The following is a 14,624-nucleotide window of genomic DNA, read 5'->3' on the forward strand; positions in this document are numbered from 1 at the left end:
TTTTCGATGGCCTATATCTTTTCTAACTGTACTATTTTTGGTAACTTATAATCAGACAATTTAGACATTTGTGAACATTAATTTTGAAAATACTTTCTGCTTGTTATATTCCATAGTATTTGACTATTTAAGAAAATAATCACTAAAATACCTGTATGTTGTTAGTATCAATGATAACTTTTTAGCTTTAACCAATTTTTTGTTTAAAAAAGGCTCCTATGACAGGATTTGTCCTGCACAGATTCATTTCTATGCAGAGGAAGGGACTGAGACTTAAGATGGTAATCAAGTGACAACACGAATGGATTGGTAAGTGGGGACTATTTGTGCAGAATGCTAGCAGTTTTATACACAGCAATTAAGAGATCTAAGAATTCTCACCAGCAAATGACACCATTACCTTTTATAAGTCAAATCAGAATGTCAGCATGTAAACCTGTTCAGAATAAACCTGGCCTGAAAATTTTTGAAGATAGTATCACCTCTTCTTTTTTTAAAAATAATTCTTAATTTTATAAATAATTCTATTAACTGTTACTTTAATAGGATATTGAAGTATTATTTTTATTACATTAAAACTTAAGAGAAAATACGGGAGCTTGGAGGACAAGAGAAAGCCCTGCTATGCTGGAATTTTGTCATTCTGAGAGTAATAACATCTACAATAATTTTGAAGTATGGAAAAAAAACAAGAAGAAAACAGGTGTTATGCTGATCTGTGTGCTGTTTCATTGTACAAACTAAAATATTCATGCTCCCCAGAAAATCAAATATCTTTATTTTCAAATTTAAATTTAAACACATTGCAAAGTTTAAAAAAATTGTTTGAAAATTGCCTTGGATTTTATTTATCTACTAAACCATGGCCCTTCTTTACAGTAAAATTTGCCCACTCTTATATGAGTACAGTTCTCAGAAATATAGAAGCTCAACATTTTACTTAACTTTGCCCAAAAAAATATTTTTAAAAAGAATTACTTTATTCTATAATCGGAATAAAGCAAAATGATAAAGACATGCAAAACAGAAAAAATAAAAACAGAAACTTTGACACCCATCAGCAGTGACTAGTTGCATACAAAATAGCTTCCACTCCTCCAACTCTATTAACCTTTCTATCTCCCACCCTTGAGATTTTTTAAGATCCTACAATAAATGTAATATGCACACAAACACAAGCACACACACACACACACACACACACGCACACACACACACACACGAGGCCATCTTTATCTTCCACATTTGCCTGTATTCTTTACCCCTCAGTAAATTTCCCATGACACTAAGATTTTCTATGATCCACGAGGAGCTGCTTATTAGTTGCCGAAGTAGGAATTGGTGAAGCCAACATAGTCGTAGCCAGAGAGATGGCTTCGACCCCGTGGGTCCATATATTGCTGCATATGTGTGGCACAGAATGACACTTGCTCTGGGGTAAGGGCCTGAAAAGTATAAAAAGAGAAAAATACAGTTATAGGGATTCAGAATAGCTGGTTGCTTGGGGCTCCCCATATTACGCCCTAAATGCAGGAAATGGAGAGTCTCTGGAAGACGCAAGCCCTATTTCTATTACACACAATTTTTTCTCATAAATTTATAATTTCTAATGAGTAACTTAACTTTTAATCTCAGCCCTTTCTTGAAAAAGAGAGCTTACTCACTTTGATTATTCTGTAAATCTCATTCCCTAAAGTTGTTTTATTAAATAGAAGGAATTATATGCCTAACAACATTTGTTGTCCACTTGATCTAGTTCATCTTCCTGGCTGCTTTGAGATGTGGGGACTAGCATGTTTTATGAGTAAGGTAAAATACTCAAGACGGTAGAATAACTCACCAGTGGTTACACTGCCAGAAAGTGGCAGAGCTGGGACTTGAACCTATGATCCTCTTAAGCCAAAGAGTTCCTCTATTCACTGTGCTGTTTGACTATCAAGTGGATCCCTAAAGACTCCAATAAGAGCGTGTGGGTGGGTGGATGGTGGGTTCCAGATAGTGTCTGGAAGACCACATCATTTTCTTTTTGTAACAGCTTTGTTGAGGTATGATTGATAAAGAATTGCACCTTTAACATGTACAGTTTGATGAGTTTAGACAACTGGATGAGTTTGTGCAAAATGATACCATCATGTATGCGACCCTTTGTAATCTGGTTTCTGCTTAATTGTTTTCCCTTTCACTTCCTGTTACTATCTTCTTACTTTATGCTTTAGGTATTAGGAAAATCTGTTTTTTCAAGTTCTTTTGCACACACACTTGACTTTGCCTGAAACACTTGGGCTCTCCTTTGGTGACTTGATGAGTTCCTGCACATCCTTCAACACTCACCCTGTATTAATCATAGATGATACCTTCCCTGATGCAAGTATTATAAGGAGAGGAATGAAGAAAGCTCTTGGAATCAGAGAGAAGAGAGATTACTTCTGGTTGTAATAAAATTCCCCACATCTTTGTTCCCATGACAGATGTGTTTGCTTCTGTTACAGTGTTTTTAACTTGTAAAGTTCTATCTTCCCCACTACACCTGAATTTAGGGACTGTGTCTTACTTAAGTTTGCACTCCTCGTGCCTGGAACATAGTAAGCAATTAATAAATGCTCTTTGAATTAATGAGAAAAAAAAAAGAAGTAGCCTTAAAAACTGAGTTGCAGATTTTGAACTGATTCTCACATTCAATAGAGTAGTACCACAGTATGTTTTTGAGTTGGGTCCAGACAAAATGAAGTGGTTACCAAAGCAAATGACATTTTGTGAAAGGGGAGGTCTGAAAAAAAAAAGTGAGTGGGTTTTTTCAAAGCAGGCCACTGGGCCTGAGATGACCAAAATTCAAATTAGAATGACAGTGTAGTAGGGGAAGCAACCAGAATCGGACCTGCTTCATGTCTTCTTTGGTAATATATGACTTGCCCTCTGCCAGGGCTTGGAAGGCATTCTCTATTTCATCACTGGACTTGATGTTTTCTGACTCCTTGTCAATCAGGAAAGCGGTATAGTCCTCCAGTGAGACATAGCCCTTCCTGTGGGAAAAATGGATCAGGAGCTGAGCCTTCTCAAGGCAGAGAAGGAAGGCCCCTTTTTTATCCTACTCAGTGTCTCAGAAACAGAGGAAAGCCAGATTCTCCAAGTGTCTCTTCCAACTAAGCTTTCTGGGATGAGATGGGTTATGCTCTCCATTTTGGCTCCCCTTCATCACCCTCTTACAGACAAACATTACTAAGCCAAATATTACTAAATATTACTAAGCTCCAGACTGTTTCAACATGGGTCATTCAGCCTGATTCTCAGTGAATTTTGAAATTTCCCATCAGCACCAGTCCTCAAATAATTTCTGATCTTCTTTGGTTTTTAGTATTAGCAAGAATTATTCCCTAACAGTAACTTAATCTCTTGATGATTCTAACACACTCCCATAAGCACATAACAACCCTAACCCCATGTGTTGGTCTCTGAATCACCTATGTCTCCTTAAAATCTCACATACATGAAGGGATTCTTCTCTCTAGTCTCATCCTCAGAAGTAGCTGAAATTCATAGATTGAACATAAATCATGAATTGGAGAAATTGTAAAGCTATGAGTTAAAGTTAAAGTTAGCACCATTCACTGCTGAGCTAATCTTGAAAGGGCACCAAGAGCTGCCTAATTCATTTATGGTTGCCTATTTCTTCCTATTTTCAGATGAGTTAATTTCACGTTTTATGGATCATTTTACTCTCTGTGCTTCTCCCTCCAAACTCCCATCCCTGCTGCGGTCTGACCCTTAGTCTTGTTCCTACCTCCCTGGATCCACAGCATCCAGGAACTTCTCAAACTTGGGCTCATGTTCATCCTCCTCCACCATGGGCAAGTAGTAATTGAGTCCTCTCAGGCAGGACCGGAACTCTTTGTGAGTCAGGCGCCCTGTCAAATTCTCATCAAAATGTCTAAAGAATAAAAAAAGAAAAAAATTATCAAGTTCAATAGAAAAACCAAGTGAGAACAGAAAGGAATATGTCTTATTGTGCCAGCAGAAGCTTTATTGACCTGTCATAAAACTATCAGAGGACTGAATAGAAAGCCTGTCTGTGTCACGTACATTTTTTTTTAACCTAATGGATAGAGAGAAAAGCATAAAACACTGAGAATGAAGAAATGTAATTTTTGAAGTCTGAAAATCTCACAGAAAGCCATGACTGGAGCTAATGAGCATATCTAGATCTTCATTTAAGATTCCACCAAGCCTCATAGAGTGAGAGAAACATTATTTGTAGACTCATTCTGAATAGTCTGAAAAACAAAGAAGCAGTTAACTATGAAATTATACTCACTTATAGATTGTGCTAAACTCCTTTAGAGTCTCTTCACTCACACCTATGGTGTCCCTGAAATAAAAAAAAAACAAAACATGAATTTACCCTGTAAATAAAACACAGGTTAGCAGAACAAAAGCCACATGGAAGAGAGAGGAATTTTAGTGGACAATTTGCTATTTGAGTCATCTAGTTCAAGAGCTGGCAAACTATAGTCCATAGGCCAAATCTAGGCTGCCACCTGCTTTTGTACAGTCCATGAGCCCAGAGTAGATTTTACATTTTCATATGGTTGAAGATAATCAAAAGAAAATTTTTTGAAACATGAAAATTACATAAAATTTAAATTTCAATGTCCATATATAAAGCTTTATTGGAACATGGCCATGGTCATTCACTTATCATAGCTGCTTTTTTCACTACAACAGCAGAATCAAGGAGTTACAGCAGAAAATATATGTGCCTTACAAAGTTAAATTATTTATTATCAGACCATTTACAGAAAAAGTTTGCCAATCCTAATCTAGATAAAAATGTTGCCAAAATGCTATTGAGACCTAGAGCTGCTTTGATATAGTGAATTTATCTAGAAAATGAGTTTCTGCCCTTCTGCTCTATTTGGCCACACTTTAAATGTTTCTTTTATTTTAGAAATTATATTTTAGATAAAATTCTATGAAAGGGAATGGTTTCCTAAGAGATCACATAAGATGGTGAAAGAACTCTGAGAAATTGGGTATAAAAGTCAGTTGTTGTCCAAATGGGTGATGAGTAGGCTCAGGTGGATGGAGCGCACTGTCTTTTATTTCATGACGGATTTCAGTATAAAGAGAAATAGTCATTCCGTGGGGCAGTAAAGACCCAGAATATTGGTTCTCTGAAGCAACTCTTTTATCTGGTGCACCAAACTCTCGCCCTTAGTTAAGGTCCTAACACCTAACACCACCTGCACCCCTTCCTGCTCTGGCCGCACGCCCTCAATACTTGGCCTGGATCTGTTGCTCCAGGTTGTGTTGCATCCGCAACCCAAGCTGGTAGAGCTGGTCCCATTGCTGGGCTAATCCAATGGTGCTGTATTTGATATCAAGGATCAGAGCATCTTCCAAGTTGTCCCCCAGGTCCTCAATCTTGGTTAGTTGACGCTTCATCGCCTGGATCTCCTTCTGTTTTCTCTGGAAAAATGACAGAGAAGAGAGACAGTCAGTCACCCAGGTTACCAGCTCAAAACCTAGAGGTGGAAGAGGAGATAACAGGCTGATTTTATTTTCAGGGATCTTCTTGTTCTCTGTGAAAAGATGAACTACTCAGGAAAACAACTTCACTTCTGTAGTCCTCATTTATAAAATAATGGGAAGTTTAGGTGAATAAAACTTGTCATTCTGGTATTCTTTAATATATAAATCTAAGAGTTAGTAGTTATACACACACACACATACATCTATATCTATATATTCTTTCTATCTATCATCTATCTGTCTGTCTATCATCTGTCATCTATCAAGAGAGCCAATAAATAAAAATAAAATTTCCAGAGTCCATGCATCATCATTGGCTCACAGTGATCTGCACTAGGACTTATCTGCAACACTGATTGTGGCTGAGTTCTCAGGCTCACTGAAGCTCCACAGTGTTCACTCCTGTGGGCCGCTTTCATCAACTTGGGATGATGTTCATGGGCTGCTCCTGCCACGCAGACATGTTTTATGCCAAATTTCTGCATCTTGCCCATGCTTTCTCAGTGAGGGAATATTGCTCATAAGGGTAAGTGTGAATTGATTCTGATGATTGTGGAGTGCAGTGAAAAAAATGTGGTATATAACAAAGCTTATAGCCCTTCAAACGTCAAATTTGCCTGACATCATTTTTTAAGTTTTATTTATATATAATAGATGTACATATTTCAGGGTATACAAGACAATTTAATACATTCATATAATTTGTAAAGATCAAATCAGTATATGTGGGATGTCTATTACCTTAAATATTTATCTTTTCTTCATGCTAGAAACATTCACAGTATTTTCTTCTAGCTATTTTAAAATATACAAGATATTATTGTAAACTATGGTCACCCTACTGAGCTATCAATTACTAGTCTTATTTCTTCTATCAAACTGTATATTTATATCCAATAATCAACCTCTCTTCATTCCTCTATCTCCCCCTACCATTCCTATCCTCTAGTAACCTCCAATATACTCTCCATCGTCATGAGATCCATTTTATTTTGCTCCCACCTATGAGTGAGAACATGCAATATTTGTCTTACTGTGCTTGGCTTATTTCACTTAATATAATGACATTCATTTCCATCCATGTTACTGAAAATGTCAGAATTTCATTTTTTAATGGACAAATAATATTCCATTGTGTATACCATGATTTCTTTATCAATTAATCCATTGATGAGCAGTTAGGTTGATTCCATATTTTGGCTATTGTGAATAGTTTCCCTGTTACCTCCTGTCATAAACATGGGAGTGCAGATATTTCTTTGATATATTAATTTCCCTTCTTTTAGATATATACCCAGTAATGGGATTGCTGAATCACATGGTCTTTCTCTTTTTAATTTTTTGAGGAATTTCCATACTGGTTTCCATAGTGGCTGTACTATTTCCACTTTCTCTACATCTTCACCAGCATCCATTATTCCTTGTTTTTTTGATCAAAGCCACTTTAACTCAAGTGAGATGACAGTCAAAACTACCCGGCATCGTATTCTTTAGTATTTCATTTTTTTGTTACAAAAAAATTAAATGTAATTACTTAATTTTTTTCTCCTGCAAGAATAATAGTAAAAAAAAAAGTTGAGAAACACTGTTCTAACCCATTACTTCGCTCAATTGTCAAGAGATGATTAGATTCAATTGTTTCATCTTACTACATCATATAATAACAGAAATTTGCCAGTGTTAGGCACTTTTACATTTGCTCCTTTACTTCATCATCAGGTTCTAAATCCTTTGTAGCCACAAAACATGAAACCACCCACCCACTGTTCCCAAAGCCTCTCCCACTCTGGGCAGATCAGAGTCTCCCATGAAATTCTTTCTTCAGGGCAAACAGTGACTCTACAATGGGTACTAACTCTATTGTGTAGACGCAGAAATTGAAATTCAGAGATTTAAGTAGACTGAGGCTTATATTCATGATGTGATGGCCTATGGTTAAAATGGACTTTAGGTGATACATACCTAAAAGTATCACCTGGGTTTCCCTTAAGTGATTATTTTTACACTCCTCATAATTTTGGCAATATCTTCAGCTAATGAAAAAACAATACTTACTTTATTTGCCTCCAGCTGGGATTCCAGAGTTCCTGTTTCTTTGAGCAATGATCTAGTTAAGAACCGAAGGAAATCATTATGCATCACATCACATGTCAATATTTCATACGTGCATACCAACTCAAAGCTCCTCTGTTTCAGCTTCTCCAAGGTTAGGTGGCTTCCATGAAGCAAAATTTCACAGAGCCAAATTTTCACAACCTTGCCAGACTGATGAGAAGGGAAGACTTTCCCTAGTTCTTCTCTGACTAGGAGAAGGCTTTCATGTACCCCTCTTAATTATTCTTCTTAAATACACACTTAAGCAATGTAGGCAAGATTCCATCTAGTGAAGTATAAGGGCCGAATGAAATATGATGAGCTTTTCCTTCTCACTCCACATTTTTATTTACATACTACCAGATTACAATGGAATGAAGATGCCTCAGCACTAAGTCTTTCTTAACAAATTCTTCCAGAATAATATAATAAAACAAACATGATGATAACATAAAATACTGACCCATCCAGAAAGTAAGCCCTGGACATGGAGGTCCGGAACAGGAATCACATGAGAGAAAAGGGAGATGATATGTTAAAATGGATTACTTTAAAGATCTCATTTCCTCAGACTTATGAAACATTTTAAATCTTTTGTTACCGCAAAACATGAATCTGTCCACCCACTGGTTCCCAAGGCCTCTCCCACTCTGAAAAGATCAGAGTCTCCCATAAAGCTCCTTGCTTCAGGACAAGGAGCACCAATGTCAAGGAATATGCTTGGTGTTGGACACACACCGCCAGGATGTGATGAAGTCACCAAGAAAAGAGGAAGAGAAGGGTGTTCTGTGTCTTCTCTGCCTTCTGTCAGATGGTTTAGACATGGTATAGGATTTATTTTTGTTCATTTATCGTTGTCAGTGAGTATGTAGAAAAGTATATATCATGAATTTTCTAAACCACCACATTAACCCTCAAAACACCACAGTTTTGACCCACCTACTGGATACAACTTTGACTATGTATTCTAACATATTACATCTTCTAAGTCTCCTTTTTCTAGGTCATTTACCCCAGAAGATGTGACATATGTTATCTTCCAGTACAGAACAGTTTGCTATTAATAAGCACAATTAACATAATTATCTCACTTGATTCTCATTAGAACTTTAGTAGGTACACAACAGAATAGCTTCATATGAAGTATTCATAGAAGATTCTGCTTCTGGTTGTGCCAGTAAATACATATGTGACCTTGAGCAAGTAAATTTATCTACTTGAACTTTCCACACTTGGAAACAGAGCTAATAAGAGCTGCTCTGTATGTTTTTCAAGGTTGCTCTGACAGTTAAGTGAGGTAATGGATGTGGAAGTACTCTGTAAAGTTCAATGTGGCATGCAAACATAAGAAATTGTTATTATTTTGGACTGAAATTACAGGCAACAGAAAGAAAGGTGAGAGTATCAAGGAGAGAATACAGAAGTGTACATAATAAGCAGGAGGATGAAATTGTCATTTCTTGGTTTTCCAAGAATTGATTCAGAAAACAGTCAACTCCAAATATAAAGCATAGGCAAGATATGGTGATTTTAGGGCAGAATACATGCTGTCGGAGTCTCTCCTCTTCCCTTCAAACATGTATTTCATCCCTACGTCAAATGGTGGTGGCATAGGGGTCATGGTTTGGGATGTAGCATAGCACACCTGGTTTCCAGGATCCACTGAAGGAAGGTACTGGCATTCTGTTCAAACTCCTGACACATCTCAAAGTTCTTGACCTGTCTTGCCTCTTCCTTTTGCAGCTCCTGCTCCCGTTCCTAAAACCCCAAATCATAGACAACGTGACTGACATTGAAGGCCTTTCTTTGCCATAAGAGAATTGGTTTCTAGGCTCAGCTGCATATCTTTCCTCTCTCAAGTCTAACCTATCTTCCACAGGTATGTGCCTGTGTGCTCACATTTCATACAGTCAACCTCTCTCACCTCTAAAATGTAAAGATAGCTTGTGTATTTCCCAAGAGTACTTGCAGGGTCCTCTAAGACCAAGTCCCATAACAAGTAAGCTAGTAATAAAAGCAAACCTCCCCTCTTTATAATTTCTTTTGGGGAAATTTAATTTAAATGAACACAAAAGCAGCCTTAAAGGGCCTACTACCCTTAGCAACAATAGTTACTATCTAAAAATGGTGACATTGTGGTTAGTTTTCTATTACATTTTTTTATGTTTCATAGTTTCAATAATGAACATTATTAACACAGACAAAAGTTAAAAATACATACATAGCAAGGCACTTTTGGAGGTGTATATAAAAAAGAAAATGCCTTGAATGAGGGGGATATGCAGACAATGAATACATGTATAAGACTCATGAACTATTCATAGCTCATCATTAGAACCACGTCTTGGGGCTTCTTTTTGCTTCTCAGAATCATTGTTCAATACTCAGAAACAGGAAACTGCCCAAATTATGGGGCATAGCGTATACCTATTATAAACATATTTTCCAGTTTTTCTTAGACAGTCATGTTTCACGACTGCTGTCCCAGTATAATTATTAATAGTGTTCCTTCTATCTCAAAAGTTTATTTACTTGGATAATAAAGTGGTTATGTTCACTGTAGCGAAAGGAAGTTTCTGCCGTGTTCCAGGTTACCTCAATGATGTCAGATAGGTGCTTCCAGGTCCTTTCCAGCACCTCCACTGTTAACCAGGTATAAGGGCTAGAAGGCACACCTAAGGCCTTAATCTGCTGGTCTAGCTCCAGCAAACATTTAAAGTCTGCTTGAACCCCAGCCAAGGAGGCCAAGAAGTCCTCATGGTCTTTCTGCAGCTGCCGGATTTCATTCAGGGAGACACAGTGCACAGGCTCTGACAAGTTTTCTTCCGCCTTTTCACACCAGTTGTTGAAAGCTGAAGCCTTATGTGCAAATTCCATGAACAGGTCCTCAGCCTGCAGAGAGAAAAAAAAGACACTACCATCTTTCCTGATAAAGCCTCTCAGCAGAAGAGAAGATTGAGGATAAAAATAATGCCTATCTTTAAATATCTGCAGGGCCACCAATCTAAAAGGGCAGAACTAAAACCAGTAGGGACTGTGTACTTTGATGGTTGAACATGTGAGTTAGCGGTATGAGCCCTGGTTCTGGCACTTTCTCATTGTGTGAAATTGTTTAAGTCTTCCATCATTTACAAATGAGGGAGGTCAAATTATTTCTAAAATTATTTCAGTTTTAAAATTCCAAAAGTAGCAAAGTAGGTTTCAATTATATGATTTCCTATTCTAAAGTCTATGCCCCAGTTCTACCTGGCAGGTAGTAAACATGAAAAAAAAAAAAGGCATTGAATGAATGGATGAAATAATGATTGAATAAACAAACCAAGAAAATCTGTTATCTCCTTTATCTTATTATCCTACAAGCTTCTGTAGACCACACCCAACTGACTTCTCTTTGACAAGGCTACGTCATTTTCCTACCTTCCTTTTAAACCTTGTTCAGGCTTCATTTCATGTCCAAAGCTTTTCAAACCACTGCTTAAACTTATTTTCTACCCTCTAACCTGTATCCTTAGCACAAATATATGTATCGTTGTATTACTGTCTGGCATTATCCAAGTGCTCTGAATAGCTCTGAATTTTCTGTATTACTGAATGACAGAAAAAGCATGAATTTTTTCAAACAGCAAGTGATCAAAGATAATTTTATACTTAAAATACATCACAGATTTTGGGTCAGCAGATTGTACTTCTAAAGAGGTTTGTCTTGAGCAAACATAAAAATGAATTATTCATTCCCAAATACAAGAATTAAAAAGAAGAAAACTGGCCCAAATGGAGGGAGGATTTCAAAGGTATTAAACCATTACATCTGACCCTGTACTCATTTCAGCAATCCATATGCCAAAATAGATCAATGCAGAGAAAATTAACATGACCTCTACACAGAAAGGACACAGAAACCTATAAAATATTTAATATCCTTTTCATAATATTATAGATTGAGTGAATATTTTAGAAATATGTTGTAATCAGAAAATAAAATAACAAAATTCTTTGCAGTTTGAAATTTTTTTAAAAAGATTAAAAATATGAAGGAGCTTCCTATGTAGGATGCACGTATATGAGTAAAGTTGCCCACTTAATTGATTTAATTTTTCACCTAAGATTTATTTGATGTAGGCTCCATGTTTTTCAAAAGTGTAGAAATTAACTAAGAATAGAACTTGACTTTTACTCATGTGTTATTTCCTAAATTCCCTAACTCCTTGACTTAATTTGTTACCAAGTACAATGATTCTTAGGGTCTAGGAGTGCTCAGTAATTCCACTGACCATTCTGATTTCCTTTTATTTATTTTTTGAGAAGGAGTCTTGTTCTGTCGCCCAGGCTGGAGTACAGTGGCCATGATCTGGGCTCACTGCAAGCTCCGTCTCATGGGTTCACGCCATTCTCCTGCCTCAGCCTCCCATGTAGCTGGGACTACAGGTGCCCACCACCACGCCCGGCTAATTTTTTGTATTTTTAGTGGAGACGGGGTTTCACCGTGTTAGCCACGATGATCTCAATCTTCTGATCTAGTGATCTGCCCACCTTGCCCTCCCAAAGTGCTGGGATTATAGGCGTGAGCCACTGCGCCTGGCCTCCTTCGATTATTGATATTTTTATGATCAATATCCAATGCCTTAGCAGCCAACATTTGAAGGAACATTTTGATTACATATTTATATGGAATTTAGGGGTTTATATTACACTTTTAGATTCATTGTCTTTTTTAATAGTAATAACAGAAAGGCAGAATAGAAAGGTGATGCTACTCTATTTTCTAAATGCGGACATCAAGGTTTAGAGATATTAAGTGACTTTTATAAGGTCTTCAACCTAGGAAAGCTTGATATAAGGTGAGAACATGTTTTATGACAACTTGTCCAGTGCTCCTTTTATTTGGGTTAGGAAAAGCACAGGGACAACTTTGACTTTTGCCTGACAGTTTTAATTCTATCATACACGAAGATTTCGCATCCTCTTGTTCCATCTACCTCTTCCACTATATTTGCCTGGCTTCCATCTCAAGTTAGTTATGCAACTAATCAATCAATCTAAAAAAATTTTTTAAAGCTTCTTTTCAATCTACTTTTTGCTCAGTAAGAATGTCTTCCCGACATCTTTCAATGCAATAAAAGATTTTTGTATTATCCAAACTGAGTTTCCAATATCTGTTTCCGAATTTCATGGCTCATATACAGGTAACAGAGAACTGATCATGCCTCATAATTTTTTTAAACCTTCTGTAGAGGCAGCTGTTTCTCCAGCAATTTCTGTCTGTGGACTGCCGAGGCTTCCAGCAACTGTTCCCAGCGCTTCAGCAGGGTGGCATAACGCTCTTCAATGGCTTTAGACTGGCTGTGTTGAGCAGCAATCAGTTGGTCCTTCAGGTCAGTGATCTCGGGAAGTCTCTCTTGTTGGAAACTCTGCAGACTGGCATCCAGAGTGTCCTGAGAAAGATCAGGAGAGAGGCCATGAACAGGAAAATGGTGCAAGGGTCATTCACATCTGGGTTCCACCAGATTTTAATCATAGATAAGCTAGGCAAGAATTAAGATGATGATTAAGAAAAAGGAAATATAACTTAGAGATGTAAGCAAACATTTGGGGCTGAAAGCTCAAGTTTATGTATATTTTACAATTAGATTTTATGTTAGATATAAAATTAATTGATATGGTTTGGTTTGACTGTGTCCCCACCCAAATCTCATGTTAAATTGTAGTTCCCATAGTCCCCACATGTTGTGGGAGGGAGCCAGTGGGAGGTAACTGAATCATGTGGGCAGTTACTCTCATGCTGTTCTTGTGATAGTGAGTGAGTTCTCACAAGATCTGATGGTTTTATAAAGGGCTTTTCCCTCTTTTGTGCAGCACTTCTTTCTGCCGCCTTATGAAGAAGGATGTGTTTGTTTCCCCTTCCGCCGTGATTATAAGTTTCCTGAGGCCTCCCCAGTCATGCTAAAATGTGTCAATTAAACCTCTATTCTTTATAAATTACCCAGTCTTGGGTATGTCTTTATTAGCAGTGTGAGAACAAACTAATACAGTACATTGGTACAGCAGAGACTGGAGTGCTACTATAAAGATACCTGAAAATGTGGAAGCGACTTTGGAACTGGGTAACAGGTAGAGGTTGGAACAGTTTGGTGGGCTCAGAGGAAGACAGAAACATGTGTGAAGGTTTGGAACTTCCTAGAGACATGAAGGGCTCAGAAGACAAAGAGATGTGGGAAAATTTGGAACTTCCTAGTGACTTGTTGAATGGCTTTGGCCAAATTGCTGATAGTGATATGGACAATGAAATCCAGGCTGTGGTGGTCTCAGCTGGAATTTGAGGAACTTGTTGGGAACTGGGAATAACGGACTTTCCTGCTAGGCCTTAGCAAAGAGACTGGAAGCATTTTGCCCCTGCCCTAGAGATCTGTGGAACTTTGAACTTGAGAGAGATTATTTAGGGTATCTGGCAGAAGAAATTTCTAAGTACCAAAGCATTCAAGAGGAAGCAGAACATAAAAGTTTGGAAATTTTGCAGCCTGATGATGCAATAGAAAAGCAAAACCCATTTACTGGAGAGAAATTCAAGCCAGTTGCATAAATTTGCATAAGTAACAAGTAGCTGAATGTTAATCACCAAGACAAAGGGTAGGGGGGAGGAATGTCTCCAGGGCATGTCGGAGACCTTCATGGCAGCCCCTCCCATCACAGGCCAGAAGGCTAAGGAGGGAAAATGGTTTCCTGGGCTGGGCCCAGGGCTCCCTGATTTGTGCAGCCTAGTGACTTGGTGCTCTGCATTCAGCTGTTCTAACCATAGCCAAAAGGGGCCAAGGTACAACTCAGTCATGGCTTCAGAGGGTGCAAGCCCCAAGCCTTGGCAGCTTCCATGTGCCATTGAGCCTCCATGTACACAGAAGTCAAAAATTGAGGTTTGGGAGCTTTATAGATTTCAGAGGATGTATGGAAACACCTACATGTCCAGGTAGAAGTCTACTGCAGGGGCAGTGTCCTCATGGAGAACCTCTGCT

General features: G+C 37.9%; 1 protein-coding gene across 2 annotated transcripts in view; it reads right to left on the reverse strand.

Moving 5' to 3' along the window:
* Positions 1–757: 757 nt before the first annotated feature.
* SPTA1 (spectrin alpha, erythrocytic 1) overlaps positions 758–14,624 on the reverse strand; it is an 83,896-nt gene continuing 70,029 nt past the window's right edge. For both annotated transcript variants that reach the window (XM_063624950.1, XM_063624949.1), the window contains 10 exons: positions 12,843–13,052; positions 10,216–10,512; positions 9,266–9,378; positions 8,084–8,101; positions 7,582–7,633; positions 5,276–5,463; positions 4,310–4,363; positions 3,779–3,925; positions 2,876–3,020; positions 758–1,445 (listed from right to left, as the gene is read on the reverse strand). In XM_063624950.1, coding sequence (XP_063481020.1) covers positions 1,320–1,445; positions 2,876–3,020; positions 3,779–3,925; positions 4,310–4,363; positions 5,276–5,463; positions 7,582–7,633; positions 8,084–8,101; positions 9,266–9,378; positions 10,216–10,512; positions 12,843–13,052 — 1,350 coding nt within the window. In that variant the 3' untranslated portion in view covers positions 758–1,319. The remainder of the gene's footprint in view (positions 1,446–2,875; positions 3,021–3,778; positions 3,926–4,309; positions 4,364–5,275; positions 5,464–7,581; positions 7,634–8,083; positions 8,102–9,265; positions 9,379–10,215; positions 10,513–12,842; positions 13,053–14,624) is intronic.

The sequence above is a fragment of the Symphalangus syndactylus genome, chromosome 12, assembly GCF_028878055.3.
Source record: "Symphalangus syndactylus isolate Jambi chromosome 12, NHGRI_mSymSyn1-v2.1_pri, whole genome shotgun sequence".
Lineage (NCBI taxonomy): Eukaryota > Metazoa > Chordata > Mammalia > Primates > Hylobatidae > Symphalangus > Symphalangus syndactylus.